General features: G+C 41.3%; 1 protein-coding gene across 12 annotated transcripts in view; it reads left to right on the forward strand.

Annotated features, from left to right (window-relative positions):
* tacc2 (transforming, acidic coiled-coil containing protein 2) overlaps positions 1 to 22446 on the forward strand; it is a 50576-nt gene that overhangs the window by 25744 nt on the left and 2386 nt on the right. For 8 of the 12 annotated variants that reach the window (XM_054799744.1, XM_054799736.1, XM_054799740.1 and 5 more), the window contains 14 exons: positions 7964 to 8064; positions 8978 to 10352; positions 12019 to 12076; positions 12154 to 12322; positions 12555 to 12598; positions 12714 to 12811; positions 12911 to 13064; positions 13389 to 13526; positions 14686 to 14745; positions 16330 to 16470; positions 17497 to 17573; positions 19439 to 19482; positions 21490 to 21650; positions 21737 to 21843. In XM_054799744.1, coding sequence (XP_054655719.1) covers positions 7964 to 8064; positions 8978 to 10352; positions 12019 to 12076; positions 12154 to 12322; positions 12555 to 12598; positions 12714 to 12811; positions 12911 to 13064; positions 13389 to 13526; positions 14686 to 14745; positions 16330 to 16470; positions 17497 to 17573; positions 19439 to 19482; positions 21490 to 21650; positions 21737 to 21843 — 2727 coding nt within the window. The other 4 variants (XM_054799741.1, XM_054799737.1, XM_054799742.1 and 1 more) reach the window with 4 other exon arrangements.

Consider the following 22446-nt stretch of genomic DNA (forward strand, 5'->3'; position numbering starts at 1 on the left):
CTGTGACCTCATTATGAGTTCTCTTGAGATATGGTGTTTTTTTAGAGCTATTCTGTGGTCAATGATGTGTAGTAGTGGTATAGTTTCATGCATGAATTTGCTCTTTTCCCTAGTTAGTGAACACTTGTAAAATGCTGCTGAAAGAGTCTCTCCTCATGGTAGCTTGGCATGTGGGTTATTTTGAAGTCTCCAGTAACTATTTGTGATTAATATATTTACCAAGACTAGAAATTGCATTATTTCAAATGCAAGAAAATCTAATTTAAAATACATACATTCTGCAGAGGTTAGGTTTAGTCACCCCTTTCATTACATACTGAGAAGCATTTCTGTTACAATCACACGCAGTACTCAGCCTCTTTGTGCTTCTGGTAGTGACCTTGATTCTACTTGGGGCCTGTCATAAATCTTTCAGGAAAACGCTGCCATTGGTGTATTTTTCACTGCCTAAGTGCATTTAAATTTTTATCTCTTCTTCCAATTTGCGTATCAGACTAATGTGCAAGGCTCAAGATGATATAGACGGAGTCATTTACGTATAAAGTATCATACATGCAGTACATGCATTGTTGCATGCTATGAACATGGATCTGGCAGTACCAATCAATATTTTTCCGTTAGTAGAGGACCATGTGACTGGGCTGCATTTTACTTTTCCCCTCTGGCTGTTAAAAAGCAACCATTTGGCCCATTTGAGAGCAGAATCACATTAATATTCCCTGGGAACATCCATTAATGGATGGTTTACATGCAACCCCCATCTTTTTAAAACAAATCTGCCATTGGATGAAGAACGCTGCATGTCTTGGTTGACCAGTTTTCCATTTCTTTCAGTTGTCACAAGTATTTATCTCTACTACGATTTCAATTGCTTCAGGCTGTATTGTCTATTATAGTAAGCCCTCATTCACAGATTTTCCCATGAGTGAACAATAAGCTCTTCCTCATATTTCAGAGGTTCCTCCTTCCTCATTGCTCTTCAGACAATCAATAGGAACTTTGTGGGACTTCTTCCTGCTCCTATTTCACCCCATAGGACTCATTCTAGAGCAGATGTCTAAAAAATGACAAATTGGATGTCCACAATATCAATAACGGTCCTCCTAATGCCACTCAAATGTTGGTGTGGTTGTCAGTAAATTACACTGCCACCCAAATGCACATTCATTGGAATTTTTAACATTTTTTTTTTTACCACGATAAAAAAAAGAATAAATAATGGAAATAATTTGCTCAAGAGTCAAACTCTTTCCATAATTAACCTTTAATTATAACTTAACATGTACATACAGCACATGTACTATATATACTGTAAGTAATAAGGGATAAAGAATGCAGGTGTAATGCAAAGATAGTTTGAATGTAAAAAGACTGTGAATTGGGAAAACAATAGAGCACTTTCACAGTGTTACATAAAGCCAGAAAAAAAGCCGAAGAAAAAGCAAAACATAACTTCCTGTGTATGTTCGTAATGTCACACACAGATGTTATCTAATGCCGGTGCGGAATCCCTCTTTTTTAAACTGTGCCAGTGCATACTGTAAATGGTGCCCAAATTGCGTGAATTGTGGGATTTCTGAGAATACTTAAATACAGCATTTGTAATTCTACATGAATAGTTACAAAGTGAGTGGTAAGAATATCCACTTACTGTTTGTCTTTGCATTCTCTTCACATAATAGCGACCTTCTTGTTTCCGAGTGTCCTTGAATGCATCTCACGGTCTGTCTAGTGAAAATGAGGAAGTGTTGTTGCAATGACGAATGGACTAGAGATATGTTTGTTTGGAGTTGTAGATACATATATGGTGTTGGAATTGCACAGCTGTTGATGCGTTCAGGTCAGAATAAAGTTATAAAAGAGCGTCAGAGACTCTGTGTGACTCTGTGGGGAGCTACACTGTGCCGCCGTCTGTCGTCGTGACAGAGAGCCGTGGCTTGGCAGGATGTGTATGCGTTAATTGCGCTCAAAAATGAAGTGTAATTAATTAAATAAATTAGTTACGCGCTATTTTTGACAGCCCTAAAAAAATATATGGCAATATATTGCAATCTACTCATTTCAAAACGTTACACTCTTCTGCACTCTGTGTGTGTATACTTGCTGCCCTGCCTCCACCCACCGAGACATAAAGACTCTGTGACTCACAAAAGGGCTCACTTTATTCATGCCTTTGTTCTATAGAACAAACGTGCCAAGGTGCTGAACCCAATGCACAGTGTGAACTCTCTTCCTGCCTGTTTAGAACGTTTTAACAGTTTACTGTAGTTCTTTTTAGAATATTTTAACAGCGTACTGTAGTTCCTAAAAATATTGTGTGAATTCCGAATTGTACAACCTCAACACGATCCCACTTTAGAGGTTCTGCTATACTCATATGCACTAATTTCTCTGTCTTCTAATAAAATACAGACCTCACCAGACGATTGCTACTCACGGCTGTGTCAATGTGGATGCTTAAAACATCATAAAACAAAATAGATTTTGATCTTATGTACATGATATTATTAAGTTTGTGACAGAAGGGAGGGGAGTAGATGTCGAAGGGGATAATGGGGTCAGAGTTGAATGACGCATCACTACTATTCTTTTGTTTACATCCACCATCACTGTGGTTGGTAACACTGAGTGCTGGAAGCTTCCATTGTCTGAAAAAGGGGCATAAAAGGCATGTTTCCATGCAGCTCCTAGATAATAAAGGTGGATCCAGATAGGAGAAAGACAAGAGGTAGGAATTGTGTAGAATTGCGGAAGGAGGATATTGTGTCTTAATGTTAGGGGTTCTATTGTTTGACCCCCTCGCATGGTTGTGGTAGCCGTCTAGAAACTGCTGCTTGTCTTTTTAAAGACACAGGCGGCTGGCGCTGAGGGGGAACGTTTGAATGGGGGAGGAGGCAGGGTGTGCAGCATCACAGTTCAGCCATATCCAAACAGAGAGGAGGCACCTCATACACACTTGCAAGACGACAGGAACACAGGATTATTGCGGCGTCCTTTTGGATGATCTATCCTTGTTCATTTTGCCTCAATGCCTCAGCATCACTCTCCAGATGAAGCACACGGAAAAAGAGGACTATCCACATCCACAGGGATGCTATGCATAAAGTGATGAGCATCTAATCACCCGCTGATTTGATGCAAGGACGTGGTTATTCTCTGCAGTGCAGCGTTAGAAGCTCGCCCTCGCGTTCTCTGGCACAGGATAACAGCCAAAAGAAAAAGGAGTTTTAAAAGGGAGCAGGTGGATGTGGACGGTAGCTGGAGTGCAGGTGGGGGGCAGCAGAGTTAGCTGAGAATGGGAGCCAACGAATCCTTGGAACAAGGACAGACCTCCTGTCTGACTCAAGAACACATGTGAGTGTCAAATCAAATGCTTTCTTGTAGCAAATGAAATTAAATGAAGTATATACATAACAGATTAAGAACAGGGAAATAGCTGCTTGCGCTCTGCTGTCATGTGTATATTTTATTTATGGCGTTGAATCAGCCTTCCATGCAGAAATAATCAGCACGGTGGTGCTTTTTTGCACACAGCCATTCCCTATGAGTAATCTTATTGTTTTTTTGCAAATGAATAATGTCCCATTGTCCCATTTTTTTCCTTCTGATCTTACCATGGCTTGCAGTGTAGCATCCCACTGTAGCCATTTGAGCATGTGATCTTTGTAGTCGTTTTGCTTTTGTGATGTAAACAATGAAAGGGATGTGAGCACATGTGCACGCTCATGCGCAGGCACGTGCAAGTGCTAAGTATTTATGCCGTTGACAATGGAAGCCAGATGGAGTCAATGAGTTTAAGCTGGTGGAGTGATGTGCTCTGTGTTAAGGAGGACACCATTGTCATGCTGGGAGCAGGAGCCAGTGTTGAAGTGGAGCACCGTGTGCAGCTATATGACTGGATGAGAGAGTTAGAGACAGACCAAGAGTGCTCCACTTTGTGTTATTTATAGCTCAGACACACAGCTGCACTGGGGAGCAAGGACCTGTGCAGAAAGAGTGAGGAGCGTGACATAGGAGATGTTATGCGTAATGTAGGAATGAATGGTTAATATGCAGGTGAGCTTCAGTAAAAAAAAATCAGCTCTTGTTGTGAATTTTCCTGTTGGTGTACATGTCACAATTTGCTTTACTATGCTCCATTGCTCCTCTATGTACGTACAAAAAGCAACCAGTTAATGAAGATGATTTGATTTAAATGCATCTTGTATCCGATCTTATTATTGAAAAGATCTCACCATTGTTTTCAGTGTACCATCTGCCTGCTCTCAGTATGTCAGATTAATCTAGATAGGTCATGAGATTATCTCATTCTTAAACCTTGAAATCTAGGGGATTCTTGTTTTTTAGCATCAGTGTAGTCCATGACACCTGTAAAGAACATTAATCCTCCCTTGAAAAACAAAATAGGCTGTTTCCCATAAAGTACAGTCTCATGACGTCATGCTTACACAGACACCTCATTTAAGACAAATAAAAACACAACAGCTCCCTCTGCTGGTCATTATAGGCCTAACATAGGCCAAGTAATGAATAACTATATCCAGTATCTATGCAATGCAATGCGAACCTCATAATATATGATATTATTACACAGCTCTCAATTTTAGGACAGTAATTATAAAGGGGTTTATACATGTTTTTAAGAAATATCTTGAATATATTTTCAGCAGTAGGTATACTATTTGGCAAATTCAAGCTACTCCATCATTTATTAACCACTACCATTTGTAACTAGAACTAAACTGTATATTGAAAGCAGCTCTCTCGTAACTTGACTTATGGCAAATTATGAAGTCTAAGAAACCACAAAATCAGTGTATGTAAATGTAATATGTTTACCCTTGTTGTAAAATGTTACCTGTGCTTTTTAGGTGTTCTTACTGACCAGCTGATCACTTAAATCAAGGTTGATTGAAAGCGATGATATATACACACACACACACGCACACACACACACACACAGTGGTGTGAAAGAGTGTTTGCCCCCCTTCCTGACCTCCCTTCCTGATTTCTTTTGAAGTATTAGTCGATGACAACACAACTGAACACAAAATGCAGTTTTTAAATGATACTTTTTATTATTAAGGGAGAAAAAAATCAAAACCTACATGGCCCTAATAAAGGGTTGGGCCGCCCTTGGCACCAACAACTGCAATCAAGCGTTTGCGATAACTCGCAATGAGTCGCTTACTTTCTGGGGGAAGAGGTAATGGGAATATAAAGAAAACAATGTTTAGATGGAGGGATGGATAGAGTAATGTGGGGCATAAGGGAAATAGAGGGGGAGTGAAATTGGATTTGTGAAATGACCACCAGGGTCCAGACAGATGTGGTTTGGAAAGATTCTGAGTATCAGTCACTCGAGGTAATCAGTCTGAAGAGCTGCAGCAGGCAGCCATTCATCCCGCTCATCCCCACTCCCTTCGAAACCATGATATAGCTTCCATCTTGGGCAAATCAGACAGGTAATATTGGATTTTCAGCTCTGAATCTTATAGTAATAGTTCTCCCTCCAATGCTGCGAAAGCCGTTACGGTTGTGTATTTGGCCGGGGGCTCTGTCTCATCTGTCTGTCTGAAACACAGCACCTCCCACCACAGAGTGTCTGTCTCCAGGCAGGCCTTCTCCGCTCTCAGTATTGGCTGCTGCTCTCTTAGGTTTTCCCCCGTGTCCTGGCACAATGTTTACTGACATTCTGCCTTTCCTCTCTCGTGTTTTGTCTGCTATCATTCAACCAGTGGGAGACTGCACTGCTTCACTAAATACATTGTCAGATTTTTTAGAAAGCAGCCCTATTGGATCCAAATATCATGTCTTTTGGATGATACTGGATCTTTGTACACTTGTAACTGTACTGAATTCTGATATTTGATGAAATAGAAGACGCCCCACAGCATCATACAATACTACAGATCAGATTGCATCCCAGACCGTGATCCAGACATCCCATACATCCCAAACGCCTCCCTCACTCATGGTGCAACCAAAAATAACACAAGTAACACATGTGGAACACATGTTTTACCTCTTGTCATAAATCGTCTATTATATACAGGGGCGGACCTACCATTAAGGCAAAGTAGGTAGTTAGGGGGCCCCCAACCAGCTGCCCCCACCTCAACCAGTACGGGCCAGGGCCACCACTGCCAGCAGCAGCCATATATATTAATGTGTAATTATGTTAGCATACTAAACAAATAACAAAAAAGAAAGCCAACTGAAAGCTAAATTCATGTTATCTACCCCCCTGTCCCCCCACACTATAATGGACTGTTCCATGATGACGGCGGTAATGCGCGTTTGTGAGAAGCCAAGTGTGAAGCTACTTATAATGAAGCGAATTTACCAGAGCGGGTTTGAGAAGCAAACGGCGAGAGGACGCCAAAAAATATATTGCCTCTTTGTCGAAGGTCTCAAGATTCTTCACGGTGTCGGTAGAAAAAATGTCAACGACTAATGCGTGTGAGATTGTATTAATGAAATGGTAATTATTTAGACATACTGTACATATTTTGAAGCACTCTACACTTTAGTTGCTTCACAGTATTCATGTCTAAATAATCTCTCACACACACACACGCACACATCTGTTGTGATGATGTCTGGGTTGTTTTTGTTCAAAAATAAATATCTGGCATTTTGACACTGGTTTTATGTGAAACTTTCTTATTCTGTTCACTCCATATTCATGTAGTGCAAGGTTGTATATTGATAGGGGCCTTTGAGGCGGCCTTTCCTGCTTTTTTGTGTTAAAAGAACATATGAAGAGGGCCCCTGGCTGTGTTCGCCTTATGCCCCAAAATTGCTAAGTCTGCCACAGATTATATATATATATATATACTATATATACTATATACTATATATACTGTACTTGTCTAGTAAGAAGTGCGGGGTGTTGAATTCACTCTGACATGTGTTGCCAGATTCTTATGTCATTTAATTGATGAATGGCTTCAACTTGAATGCTCAAGTCTCTTGTATTCTGTATGTGTGTGTGCTCTGAAGATGTAGTCACTGTCACATGGTTAAAGTCAAGCATTTGACCAGATATGACAGATGTAGCTATGATGACTTTATTAAAACAGACTTTTTTAAGCTTTGAGAGAATTCTTCTCAGGGAGGGGGGTAGTCGATGAAGAGAGGGAGGCTCATAGAAGGGAGAGAGTGCAAGCTGTGTGCAGGCAGTAATCTTCTGCAGTCAGTCTCATCTAGATTGGAAGACATCAATTCCTCCTGATCGGTGGCTACAGATGACAAAAGATATGCTATGTGAAAGGAATGGGACTGATGAGCATCAAGAAGGAAGCTGAATTAAAAGAAAAAAAGGAAGCAGTGAAAAGGGAGGAGACTTGTCTCGGAAAAGACAGTGGGTGTCTACCTGTGTCTCAGACACTAGCATTGTAGCTGCTGGCCGTTATGGCGGTGAGTGCGTGGCAGGCTCTTTCTCCACTGCAGTGGGCTCGCTGGGGCTGGGACAGTCTGTTGGGAGGGGCAGCGGGCAGTCCAGACTTGGATCCGGCTTTTGGGCTCTTTGGGCGTCTCTCCTGGAGCTCACGTCATGACAACATGATTAAGACTGCAGGGGAGCTGGTCAGACAGAGGTGAGACGAGATGTAATGTGAGAGCAACATCCTATTGAATCACACACTGATGATCATTAGGGAATTGAGCTTAACATACAGCTCGTTTTTTTGTGCTGTGTCTATTGCTGAGGAACCACTGTACAGTAATGGTATTTGCTTTAGATTGTTTTATAGTTGTGATATTTTGTCTCAAGTGGTGGTCTATAGCTACCTGTATATATATTTATGGCCCTTATCTAATATTTGGGTTGTGTCAGTAAAATATTCTCCCTGGTTAATACGGGAAACTGGTAAACCATTCAAAACCGTTACTTCGCTACCAAGGTGATGTCAGGATGATTCATAGCAGCCTTGACTCAGTATCCTCCTGTTTGTTGTAGGAGCTCTGACTCTGATGGAGCATTCGAGACCCCTGAATCCACAACTCCAGTAAAGGCTCCCGCCGATCCTCAGAGCCAATTACCAACTATTGATGACAAAGGTAAGTCAGATTTCTTAGTAACTCGCCATCATGTCAGACAAAGAGCAGGTCAAAGGGATTGGCGGGTTTCACCACCCAGTGGAATTGAGAATATCACATTGTTCTGCTTTATCATTGAGGCAAGGGGTTCGGGATTTCTTTATTCTCTCCATCCATCCATAGCTGGGTGGATTGATTCTGAATCTTCTGATTGATTTATCTGTCCAACTGACATTAATGTGCATGCCCTTCAACTGCATGGATATTGTGATGTAAAAGATTTTTTTCCCTGATATATCGACTTTTGCATTGTCTCTAGATTGTAACACTATTATTAATGTTGGTAAAATAATGTGATCATATTGTATTGAGGTGCTCATAAATACCACATACTATAAATCCTTTGAGATTCATTATACTGTATTACTTACCACACCTGAAAGCGAAGTTACAGTCACTGTCTCACAGATGCAATTTAGATGACTCGTCTGACCGAGATGTACCTTATTGGCTCCCCGCCGGTTCCGCCCCTGGCCTCCTCCACCATCTCGTCCGGGCCATGATCCAGGATGGGTGTTCAGGGTTGCATGGGCAGTGACGGTGACTGACTGTCTAGAAGCATCAGTCCTCAATTTTCCTCGTGGTCATCTCATTTGCACAAGCTGTTGCTAGGCAGAATTTGTTCAGCATGATCATTTGCACCCCAAAGCCCATTGAAGAAAGTTTTGTACTTCAAAAAACAACATCATTAGGATTGCCAGGGTTATTACACATTTATCTTGTGAGTCACTGCTCTGTGTTAAAGACAAATTAGTAAGAGAGAAATTCAGAAGAGCTTAACTGCCCTCACACCAGTTGATAAGTGAAATTTAAGTGGTGAAATTTAACAGTAGAATTAACATCTCCACTGCGCTCTTCTGTCCATCTTTTACAGTAAAAGACATCTCAGTGAAGGACTCATCTGGCTTGACTTCTGATGTACTTTGCCATTCCACATCCATCGTTTTTGACGAGGACAGGCCAATCGCGGCTAGTGGCGCATACAACATTGAACTTTTTGCCTCAGAGTCAACAAGTCAGCCACTGACTCGTTCTCTCAGCCTCCAGGGAGAAGAACTTGACACTACTGGCCTGTCGGATGGCTCTGTAACAAAAGGTTTCCGTCCACATTCGGAATCCTTCAGCGTTGGCACAGAGAGTGCCCCAGGGACACTCCGCAGGCCTAAAAAAGTCCGTACTGGATCTGTAAAAAAGAAACCTCTCCTTAGACAGAACTCTAACCCAGAGAGGCCAAGTTCTACTAGTAGCACTCCAGAGCTCATTAAGCGAGCAAAACCACAAACTGTGACTCAGGAGGTCGAAGCAGGTAGCTCTACTACCACAAGTCCCACAGGAACCCTCAGAAAGACTAGAAAGACTCGTGTGGATACTCCTCCTCCCCTACCAGAAGAAAACAATCATACAGAACCAGAGGGGAGCTTTGCAGCTCCTGCCTTACCTTTGTGCCAGGAGGAAAACCACCTCCCTTCTAGTCCTTCTGTCAAAGAAGACCTCCCAATTCCTCCCTGTGCCTCCTATAAATGGGATCCAGATAACTTCGACAGCATAGACCCTTTCAAGACTGGAGGAAGTAAAATTGCCAACTCACCTGTTCTGGGACGTAAAGGTCCTGTGTGTGCCCCCAATGCTTCCCCCCCAGAAAGCCTTCCTATCTCTGCTGTGAAAGAACCTCCTCCGGCAGCTTCCACGGAAGAACTACCTTTCAACCCTGAAGAGCAACCCATTCTTCCCAAACGTGAGTCGGTGAGGCTGGAGTTTGATTACACAGAGGAGAATAGTGAGGCATCGCAGACAGCTTCTCCCCCACCGAAAAAAGTGGGCAAGAAGTCTGGTGCCAAGATGCCTCTGAGAAAACCAAAGTTGGGGTTAAAGAAGTCTCATCCAGCACCGATTGAGCAGCTGGACAATGACCTTCCAGCAACACATAATGGCAATGAGGAGGAAATCCCTATTTCCAAAGGTTCTTACAACTTTGAATCTGATAAGTGGGAGGATCCAAATTTCAATCCGTTTTCAACAAAGACACACATATCCAGCTCTCCCAAAGCACCCGAGCCTGCATACAGTTTTGACTTTGATGACTCCATAGACCCTTTTAAATCCTCCAACAAAATGACTAACTCCCCTCCTAAGGCCTCTGCCTCCTTTGAGTTGTCATCTAACGAAGATGTGGAAAATGACAACATTGGAGAACTAGGAGATGAAAATCAGAACAAACCAGCCAAAAAGAAGAAGACTCCTATCAAATCGTAAGTTTGTTTTGGTCAAATTCAATGATCACTGTCCTCTTTGCCTAAATAATTTAAAGCTGGTTGATGTGTCTTGAAGAAGTTGAGGTACAACTGAGGTGACTACTTGGCTGCAGCTAGTAGAGCCGCTGGTGATTCAGGCTAATTAGCTCATTGAAAAATGACATCATCCATGACATTACAGTATTGTGCAAAACACTACATTGTCACCAAAGCATGAGTTCAGAACAATAATGATAGTTTAAGAAATGATTAATAAAAATTAATCAATCGATTTTTAATTCAGCGCCTATCCCCTATCCCTAGCTGAAACGGCCCTATTGATAAGTGTTTGTATGTGTCCACCTCTCTATTAGTCAGTGCCTTGTGTCTGTCTCTCTGTCACCTGTATGTATGTATTCTCATATGTCACAGGAAGTCCAGAGGTGTGTCCACTCTGTGTTGTTTGTTGTAAGTAGAGGGACAACACAAATATCCACCCTGTCTTACCCGCAGTTCCATATGGATCCCTGTAAACCAGCATGTCATTTGTCATCACTCATCCTTTTAACTTTAATTTCCCAACACCTAATGTCATGAAAAAACTACATATTTTACTTCCAACCCATCTTCTTAACATTAGACTGAAAACTTCTACATAGCATCTTTTCTTAAGATAAAAAATACCTGGGGTGTGAATGGTGTAGTGGGGAAGTGGCAATGCTTGTCTTTTCTCACTGTGCCCTGTGATTGACTGGTGAACAGATCAGGGTGTACAAAGTCAGCTGGGATAGGCTCCGGTCTGCCTGTGATCCTCAACAGAATAAGTGGTAGAAAACAAACAAATGAATGCATTTATTTAATTTAGACTGCTAATAGTATGACTGCATTACTTCCAGTATTGATCATTTAAATGTTTTTTGCATTTCTGCAAGCCTTAGAAAAAAGTCTCAGCAGCGGATTCACCTTCTTCCGGCTCAGTTCTTATTCCTCTTTGTTACATATTCAGTAAATGAAATTAACTTTGCTGTTTTAAGCAGGCTATTTGAATCATCAATATTTATTTTTTGCTTTGATTATTTTAAGTATGTTACATTTTGCTGTCAACTTGAATGCACAGAACAGCCTCTAATATTGAACATTTTTTTTGCCATCATGTTGTAAACATTTTCCTGAAAGACCTCCTAACCAACCTGCTGCATTAACACATTTTTTTCCCATGTGATTGGGTAGTCATTTTATACGGTGATCATAGTTTGATTCCTGGAAACCAGGACACTCGGCCCGGCAATGAAGTACTCAAACTCCTCTTTTGAGGTTTTACTAGTCAAATAAATAACTGAATGATATGAAATAATATAATATTTAGTATATGAACAAATGGCAATTAGATTTTAAATTTAATGGCCAAGTGGAAAAACAATGAAAACAAGGACATTTTCATGACTTTCTAAAAAAAAATCCAGGACAGCAAGGACAGGAATAGACAGGATGTAAAAACAGGACATGTCCCGGCAAAACAGGACGTTTGGTCACCCTATCACCGTAGTCACAAAGTAGTCACATTAAATTCTAATGTTGACCACAACTGTTCAGGCAAAATACAAACCTTTTACATTTTTAGTTTAGGCTAGCAGGTTGTGAACTGAATGTATGACTGATAATTAATGATCGTTGTTTTTCTCAGTAACACTTTCAGGGTGAAGAGGTCACCAAAGAAATCACCGTTGTCTGACCCCTCACAGGTACAAAATTCATTTGTTCATCTCTCACCCTCTTGAATCTATGAGTTCTGTCTTAACGCAACGTCTTTGTGTTTTAGGACGCGGATGACCCCGCCTCTTTCCATCCACAGGATGACCATGCCACGGACGAGGAGAAGCTGGCCTCCACCACCAGCCACAAGTGGGCAGATTTGAATTCGGACCAGCAGGACTTCCCTCACCCTTCTGATCTGACATCATTTGTTGAAAGCAGTCTTCAGCCTTCAGGTGAGACATACTGTACAGAACAGATCTAGTGCATATATCGGATACACTGCTATGTGGAGCAACTTTTTTTCTTTATTGATTTGGGTGACTGACATTAGTACATAGTATTAGCAGCTGCCTAGCACATTCCATCCGTGATGGATATGAAAGAACAGACTGTCGTGTCAGCTACCCTCATGCTTCATCTGCATCTAAATCTGTTTTATTTTGTGCCTTTCTGTGTCATTGCAAGACTATGAAATAGAGTACATGGAGAAGACTGGTTCTTCTTCGCCTGTGAGTATTTGACCTGAATAAGTTCTTGCTGTATATCAACTACATTAGCACATTTTACATGAATTAGTGTTTAGTGAACAAAATTCTAAATGTTTCTATCACTTGTTTCTTGTAGCCACTGTCTGTGAAGAAACCATCATTATACCTAAAGTTGGACTCTCTGTCGGACAACTTGACCAAGGACACTCATGAGCCCAACTCCCCCTGCACAGGGTACAAAATCCAAATATCGTGTTGTGCATGTTTGCTCTGCATTTGACCAAACTTTTCCCGACAGCTAATCATATTATATTTTCCACCCGTTCTCCTCAGGAGTTTTGAGGAAATGGAGGCCCAGATAACAGCAGGCATGAAGACCCCCATCCTGAGTTCCAGGCCTGGTCCTGAGGGTTCTGCTGGGGAAAAGGGCAGGAAAAGAGAAAGCGACGCACTTAGCCGAACACAAAGCACAGAAAGGGATGAGCAGGTGTGTCCAAACAGTATATGACCGTCTGGTAATCACATGACCATGTATGTATGTATGTATGTAAAACTGTCAATGTCATTTCATTGTCATTCAATTTCATTTTCAGTATGTACACCATGTCACTGTTTATTACAATGCGTAGACGATTCACACTAAGTTAAGTCCCCAGGAAGAACGCCATCTATATATACACCTAGCTGATAGGGGGACATGCTTCAATGAAGTGAAGAAGTTCAGCCACTGAGTGCTTGCTGTGCCTTGCTGACCCTGACCTCCTCCCCCCTACGCCCTGTGCCCACCCTCTCCTGGTCAACCCCCCTGTAGCTCACTAGCCAAGGGGCCCCTGCTCCAGTCCTGACCATGCCCCTGTTAGACAGGCTGTCTGAGTGTGGCGACCCTGTGCAGTACCTGGAGCCTGACCTCGCTGAGACCAACCCTAATGCTTTCGCCCAAAAACTGCAGGTGTGTTAACAACCTGTTGAACTTTCATGGCTTGTGGTTTTGTTTTTTCACGTCCTTGCCTTTTCATTTCTCCCGTTGCGTGAGCGTGAAATAGCTGGTGAATGAGATGTAGACACAACCAAGTGTGGTGTATGATCATCCTAAGTTTTCTATATGATGCTTTTCCTTCACTTTCTCATCCTTGGGCCGCATCCCACCTCCCTCAATTTGTGCGGCCCAGGAGGAGCTGGTGCTTGCTGCCCTGAGGATAGAGGCCCTGCAAATAGCCAAAAACATCTCTCAGTGCCCCTCCCTCTCCAATGTAACCCCCCAGGTACTGCGCTGATTTAGCCTGCCCCTGCTGTAAGTGTGTGTTTGTGTTTTTTTGCCATAGAGGTGCATCTTGAGCAGGACTGTAGAAATGGTGCATGAGTATCCCCCTCCTTAAACACACCATTTTGAGTGAACTCATGGCCTTATCAACATGGCGGCTGCACCACTGCATTGACAGCCCTGTCACCTACAGTATACGAGTCCCCCCATCCAAAATCTCTAACACGGCTTTAGACTCGCAGTAAACTCTGTCAGGCTGACCTACCCAAGGAACAGAGTGCTAATTCATCTTTGACCCCTGCCTCTTTTTTTGCATGTTGCCTGTTCATGAGAGGCTTGAATGCGACGGGTAATGTCTGACCTAATGCCCTGCCCCTGAGTTACATCTGTTCATCTTAAAAAAAAAACAAAAAACGGTCACATTCTTGTTTAGTGCAGGTCGGTGTCTGCAGGGTTGGAATTCAAAGTCAGGTTGTTAGTTAGATAACATATTTACCCATAGAATGGCAGGAGATGTTTATTTACTCATCTTTTATCAAATAATATGCCGTATTTTATTCTATATTGTATTGTGTTGCACACAGCAGCGCTTTCTCTTTAAACCCTTTGTGGTATCATATAAAATAGTAATTATACCACTCGTGACAACTTATTTATTTTTCCGATGGGAAAAAGGAGATCTCTCTTGGGCGATTAAATAGGGGATGGCGTCTATTAGAGAGGAGGCCATTGTTTGTCGATTTTCAGTGGTTAAATTGCTGAGCACTTCTGTCATGGAACATTCTCTGGGTGCTTCAAGTCAATCTACCAATCCATGTCTCAAGCAGTTGTTCCGCACATTTTACAGTCCCGCCTCAAGAAACCCAGCACACGGCGGTGGAACATCAACGGTTCACCCTTACTCAAAGTAAGAGGACCCACCCATGTGACCTTCCCTTGTAACACATGTTTTGCTCAGTCCTTAAGATATTTTGACAGTATGACATTTCATTTGTATCTCACTACACTGGATCTGAAAGAAGAGCATAATACAACAGTAACACTCAATTTGCTATGGATGAAAAAATGTTAAAACATCCACAAAAGTGTCTTCTTGTTGAGGGACTCAAGGTTCCGATGCTGATTGTCTTGCTAGTTTAATATAAAGGTCGTCAATACATTCTAATATCAGATATGTGCAGAGTAAGTGCTGATGATGCTATAATCTCTTCACACATCACCTGGCATAAATGTACAATAAGTAATTATTCAATCGAAGCAAAGTAAAACACTTGAGTACAAGACTTTTACGCTTAAATCCACTATCCAGAGTTAAAACAACTGTCCAGATACCAAGAGACTGCACTGTATCCCCTAGCTCCTGTAGACACATCAGTAATGTGTAGCTAGCTAGCGGTGAGGATGGTTTTTTTTTGTGCTAGTTGACTAGTTGTGAGGCCTCCTGGAGAGAACCCTTAGAGTTGTTGTGTTCTTTGACATTGTTTGTGTTCTTCATCGTCATCTCATCCCTTGAATGTTCAGTGTCACTAACTATCTGTTTAAATACCAGCCCCGCTACTAGAAGTGGGGGTTTCCACCTTAACGTAAGAACAGTATGCGATGGAAATGGATTTGAGTCCTGATTGTGGTATAACGTGTTTGTCATGTACTTCCCGTGACGTGAGACACCGTTAAGCTGTATTCCCGCTCATATTACTCACTAACATTGCAATGTCACTGTAATAACATTGTAATAAAAGGAGCATGATTACATAAAGGTGACCATTTCAGAATGTACGCAAGTCTTAACGTACTGATCCAGCCAGACTGATCATTTCACTCTGCTTTCCATGTACAGTATTAGTCAGTCTCAGTCATTTTGCTCCCTGTGGTCAGCGTCTAATCCAGGCTGAATGAATAAATCCTTCTCAAAGCTTTAGGGACCATTGATATCCTGAAAGATTATCATTATTTTACTGTGCAAGGTTCGCCTCGCATTTGTCTTTGTATAAAACGTCCGTTAAACATAGAAACCTCAAGTGTTGTAGTGTTGGGGTCTGATCTCATCTTGATGGAAGCACATTGCCAGCATTTGATTTTGGTGAAATGAGTTAAATCAACTGCAATGTGCTTTAACATAAGACTAACATTTTTGCCATGCTATCCAGTATGCTACCCCATTCCTGCAGTATTCTGTTCTCATCCCCCCCTCCTTGCCTGGACCAGTTACAAACAAGCTACGCTCTCTAATCAACCAATCCCTTGGCTACATGAAGACTGCTTCATCCAATCATACTGCAGCTGACCAAGTCTTCGGGAACACCGCTATAGCCTGCCTCATTTACATATTGATGTTGCTGTGTGGTACCTTTTAATGTAGTTTGATACCCCCTCCTAGTCTGGATCAGGTGTTCTGTTGAGGCGGCATGTACAGGTGTCTTACAGCCTATCTGGAATATAACTGGCTATGTTTCCTTTCCTCACCCTCCTCTCCTTTGGATCCTGGAAGCAGCACAGAGATGTGTCTTCACCATCAGAGAGTTCTGTGTCCAAGAATACGCTGTACGCCCGGACTGCCGCCAGCTACATCGACGGGGAGAGTCCACACCTTCCCAAAGATCTGGACCACTCGCTGGGAATTGCAAGAGAAGAGGTACCTGAAATTATAGCTGCAAATCCACTCACGACTGCCAATGACAGCCAATACAAAATATTAAAATACAATTCAAATATTAAAATACTAAAAAAAATTGAGGTATTAATTTAGCAAAATCTGTAATACTGTTTTTTTTGTGTTTTTTTTTTATGAGTTGTCAAACTAAAGACCTGATTGTGTGGAGAACAATTCTGCTATGATGGCAAAATCATGACATTGGTGGTTGTTAATTTAACTAGAAATAATTTTAAAATTTAACTAGGTTTCACGATAGTGTATTGGAAGTGTGTCTAGCCTTGATGGTGGAGTTTAGACAGTTTAAAAAGCACTACATCATGTTTTCGGTGTCTGTAATTTCATTGTAAATAAGCGGTGTTTGGCCACTTTTTACAAATACATTGTAACTCAGCACTTGTCCAACGTAATAGATGCCACATAGTAAGTATATCACATACAACAATGGAACATTAACATAATGTAGCTAGGTTATTGTATTTGCTGAAGAAAACCAAAATGATCAAACTTACATCTCCCACGTCTGTAGTTGACAGCCTGGTAGTTGGCAGAACTTCAGGCTTTAAGATATGTAGATATGTACTGTAGATATGTTGCTTTGATCAAAGCTGTCTGCTCCGTGAAGTGGTGGTGGGCGGTATCATACCCGTGATGGAGGTTTTATGTTTATGACATCATGAAAACATGAACTTCAAAAGCGCAAAAATGACAGTTTGGGTGCCTCTTTTTTCTAAAGTGGAGCACACAAGTGAGAGATAGATGCAAAAAATTGTTTTTTTTTTTACATGTTTGACCCTAAGCTGTAGGGACATATATTACTGTTATGACATCATTGAAAAAGTTGCTGCTCAATAAGGTAACCAAAATACAAATAAGTTCTAACACTGTTAAATGAATACCTCTCTGACGATCAAAAGCTACAGATTTTTTTAATATATGGTAGCTCTTGTGTTGATCTAAGATTGTGCAAGTGCATGCGCATCTCACGCATTATTCTTTGTAACCAAGATTGTAACCAAAGAAAGGGAGGTGCTGGAGTGGCAGAGGAAATACGAAGACAGCCGACAGGAAGTGGCAGAGATGAGGTAAGCTGTATTGTCACTCGCAAATTAAAAAATAATAGATCAAATGTCTTTGGTTTGTAGTAGGGAAGCTCCAATACCGCTACCGGTATTAATGCTGCCGATACCAATACCGATCATACATGAGTGAAATCGGCCGATACTGATCACATAGATTAAGTGTACATTTTTTTATTTACTATCGGCTACATCAGTGTTCTCCAATGTTTTTTCTTGTGAGGGCTACTTACAAAAATGAAAATGGCAAGAGCTACTCATTTTTGTAGCATTTATTTTCATTTATTTATTTCAACCCAAACAAAGTGAATGTGCTTGTTTTACCAGAACAGTAACAAAATGTTGGTATCCACACCTCACATTTTGTATTTTAGAATGCATTTCTTTCTAGCAGGCTGGCAGGCGCCTCATGTGGTTGTCAGGGGCTCCCTGCTGCCAGCGGGCACCATGCACGCTGGTGACCCCTGGGCTATATGATATGAAAGGGGAACCATAAAATTTAGACAAAAACATATTTGACTTACTTTTTCAAAATCACTGGTGAAACTTAGAGGATCAGACGGCTTCTTTAAGGAGAATCTGGATGCTATAGCAGTTTTATGGCGCTCCAGCAGGACCCCCCAGGCAAACCCGGTTTCCTCCAGTTCGACGAGTCCAACCACTTTTCGGGCTATCTGCCTTAGACCCCTGACTGCCACGCACACACGGTGTTTTGACCAATTAGCCACAGCCCGATGGGTGATCACATCGCGAGCCTCGAAATCTCACCACACCCTGCCAAGTGCCCGCCCCCCAAATGCCGCACCAAACTAAACCTTTTTAACGCGCCACTCTGGCGAGACATTTTTTGTGGCATGTTTTGCAGGGTGCAAAACTTACATCACTCTCACAATGGCAGACATGCTTGTTTTGGCTTTGTGAAAGGAAAGTGGGCGGGAGATGGTCGCTATAGGCTGGATGCTGCAATGGGGACAGAGGTGATCGGCGTTATAAAGCAAGTATCGGCATATGCCGATACCATGCTTTTTCCACAGAAATCGTCCGATACTGATCAATGGCTGATCGATCGGAGCACCCCCAGTTTGTACCTTCATGCCTACCTTTATGTTTGACACACTAGGAATGTGTTGAAAACACTTTGCATTTTATTTATTTACAAGGGAAGCATCAAATGTCCACCAAATGCCTGCTCGTGCAGTTTTATGGCTGTACTGTTCATTATATTGTTAGTTGGTGGATCAAAGTCCAGCTGGCAACGTACTCATTAGTGTCCAGAAGACTGAGCTTACTTCATTTGACTGATTGGGCTCAGGATAAAGATGGGCTAAGAGGCTAAGGGAAGGGGCCTGGCTAATCAACCCTCTTATGTCTATTAACCTGCTTTTCCCTAAGCAAGACTAAGGAATGCATTTTGAAGCAATATTAAATTACTGTCAGAGGGTGGAATCTAGGATCTGGAAAATCAAATGCATATTTATCTGAAAAGGTGATTTTTTTTTAATTAATGGGCAAAACTTTTTAATGTAGTGTGTCCAAAGTCCAGCCTGTCGGCCATTTGGGGACCATAATTTAGTTCTGAAAATAAAATCAAACAATGGTTGAGTTAGTTTTGGTTCGTCTACCCTGAAAATCCTGAAAAATCCGAAACGGTTTGTCTTGTCTACAGGATAATGCATCTGTGGAGGCTGTTACTTTTCTTTAAATATGTTCAGTTGCATAGCACATCATGACCATTAGTGGATTGCTTTGAGTGTGTCTATAGTAAATGTGTGTGTATGCGGCCCACAGTGGTAACATTCTCAACACTCCTGTTTTATTGGCATTGAGTGAGGAAATTCACCTTCTAATGACATCCGTATTGTAATCTATAGGAGAATTGTTGCGGAGTATGAGAAGACGATTGCCCAGATGATAGGTGAGTTCTTCATTAAATTCAAATAGTTCATTACGAAACTGCAGGCTATTTACTGTCAGTGCACATTAATATCATTTTTTGTCAGTCACAATTTCTGACACAGCTTTTTGTTGCACTCTCTTTGCAAACTGAGGAAAGAATAGACAGATGCACACAATGCCAACCCATTGCCACTGATTTTCAAGGTGCTTCAGCTGAAAGCTAGCTTTGATATGTGCTTGTTTGCTTGCTCTTGACCTTCTTCACCGGACTTTTTAAAATCAAGAAACCTGCAGGTCACATTCTTTTGTAACGCTCGGCTCTCACGTGCCTTGATGTCCCGGCTTGACTTAACACAGTCCCTTTTTGTTTCTGTTCTGCTCCCATGTTTGCCCCTTACTATTTGATAACCCTGACAGGCATGCCAGGTGAGTAATGCAGACTTGTGCTTCAACTTGTTTGTGCCTGCTCACATCTCACATCCATCCGTCTGTCACAGTGGGGAGCAAACATGCTCACGGCCTGTCTCATGTCCACCGACGTTTGCTCGCCCATCTTTATCCCGTGTCATTTTTCATGTGAACTCATTGGTGTACTGTAAGAATAGCAGTCATGGCGTTTTCTTTCAGTTTGCTGTTATGCTTATAGCAGTGGTGCTTTTATGACACCTAAATACCAGAGAAATTAAATAGCTTCTGTTATGATTTACTATAACACAGTAGATCCCCACTTTTTGGTTGAGTTCAGTTCCGAACCCACCATCAATTGGTGAAAAATCCACAAGTAATTGAAACCCCCATAAAAATGTGTATTTTTGACACGTATAGGTACTCACCACTATTGAATGACAATGTAATATGATAGATGAATATATGGATTTATTAAACTGTGGTAGCGTCGGAGAAGTTATATATTAGTTTCACTTTGTAGCGTACAACTATGGTGCGTTCAAGGACTGCCGAACAAAGTGTGACATTTTAACGCTTGGTGAAAAGCATCAGTTAATCATAAAGACATAAACATGTAAAAATTGTGGGCTGGTACATACATGCTGTGCTCTTACCTGTATGTACGGCATAAATTATTACCGACTTAGGGTGAGTATCATGTGTTTTCTGCAGAAAAAAACTGCCTAGATTTAAAAAAAAACATAATTTATATATCAAATGAGTACGCACGGGATCCACTATACTTCACAGCTAAAATCAAATGTTTTAATCTAGCATATTATGCAAATGAATCAACAATTTTCTTTACAAAAAAATTGCCGTTTGCCAAGTTCACTAGGACACACAGTACTGTACAGTATGTCAGACATGCTCCAAAACACCACTATAAGGATTACGAGATGTATTCATTTATTTCTACACATTAATCCCCAATTACTGCTCTGTATTCACTATTCAATATAACATACATATTAGAATTATTAAAAAAATAGTCTGGCCATCTGGTGGGGCACTGCCCCTTACCCGCAAATACAGGCTGGCCAAACATTTTGGCAGTAACTCAATATGTATTAATATTTTTACATTTCTATTGTATGCTTAAAAAAATACAATAGTCATGTTCTAAGTTGGAAAACAAATCAAATTTGTGCAGAGGGTCAAATTTACAATTCAGAATTCAGGCATACCAAAGATATGATTAAGTGCAGTTTAGAAGAAGAACCAGCTGCCCATTCCAACAATGCAGCACTAGTTGGCTGTGGAAATCTAGATGGTTACCAAAGTCGTTCATGTTAATTAGTTGGTTTTGTAGGTTGGCTATCCAAGCTGGTGACAACAAAGGCAGGAGGTGGTGACATATTGGAAGCACTTTGACAGTGAAATTAACCTTAACAAAACTCATTGTTCATTGTGGTCCATTGTTGTGTTTATGTAGTTCACATAAACAACAGTGTAGGTGTAAATAATCTTCTACTTCACAAATCCATATAATATTTTATACCCGTCCCCAATTTAATAATCTCTAGACTAAATAAACTGAAGCACCCTCTATCTGTGTGTGTGTGTGTGTGTGTGTCAGAGGATGACCAGAAAGAGAAGTCTCTCTCCCACCACACCATCCAGCAGCTTATTGTGGAAAAGGACCAGGCCTTAGCCGACCTCAACTCTGTGGAAAAGTCTCTGGCCGACCTCTTCCGACGCTATGAGAAGATGAAAGATGTGCTTGAGGGCTTCCGCAAGGTAACTTTTTTTTTCTTTCCTTATAAGAGACAGACTCGGTCGCTTGACAACCCAAATGACTGATAACGATCTGTCCCTCTTTGAAGAATGAAGAGGTTCTGAAGAAATGTGCTCAGGAGTACCTGTCAAGGGTCCGTAAAGAGGAACAGCGGTACCAAGCTCTGAAGATTCATGCAGAAGAGAAACTAGACAAGTGAGTCTATGCACACTCTTGTTGTCTTTTTAACCTTCCTACCTTAGCTTTTAGGAAAACACATCAACAATGGAACCTCTGAAGTCAAACGATGTATTCAAGGATACTGGTCAACCTCCATTTTGTTTGGTGTCAAAATAAATGTATCCCATTTGAAATCATGGAATTAGAGGTACAATAACACCTCGCCATTTTGCACTTAGAAATCCGCGGCTTCACTCTGGAATGGATATGCATGTTGAAACAAATTTTACTCAGGTTTGAGTTTAATTACGCATTTTCAAGCATAAAAATGGCTAAATGAACTCAAATACGAATATAAAGCATTCACAAAATGCATTCAAAGATGTTGTATGATATGTAGTATTCTACACTAGTCCCTAGGTGTCAGTAATGTTACATTGTATAGCCACCACAGGAAGTACTGTATGCAACAGGAAGTATAAAAAGAACAACAAGAAGCTTTCCCAATGCTAGAAGCTGTAGGAATTCTACACTTGATCAAACTTACTTAAGATTTGTCAGATCAAAACCGGATTGCTGCATAAGACTTCAAAACATGTGATATTAGTTTCTATTGCAGAAATGCACTGCTTTCTGTTT

The sequence above is a fragment of the Dunckerocampus dactyliophorus genome, chromosome 14, assembly GCF_027744805.1.
Source record: "Dunckerocampus dactyliophorus isolate RoL2022-P2 chromosome 14, RoL_Ddac_1.1, whole genome shotgun sequence".
Lineage (NCBI taxonomy): Eukaryota > Metazoa > Chordata > Actinopteri > Syngnathiformes > Syngnathidae > Dunckerocampus > Dunckerocampus dactyliophorus.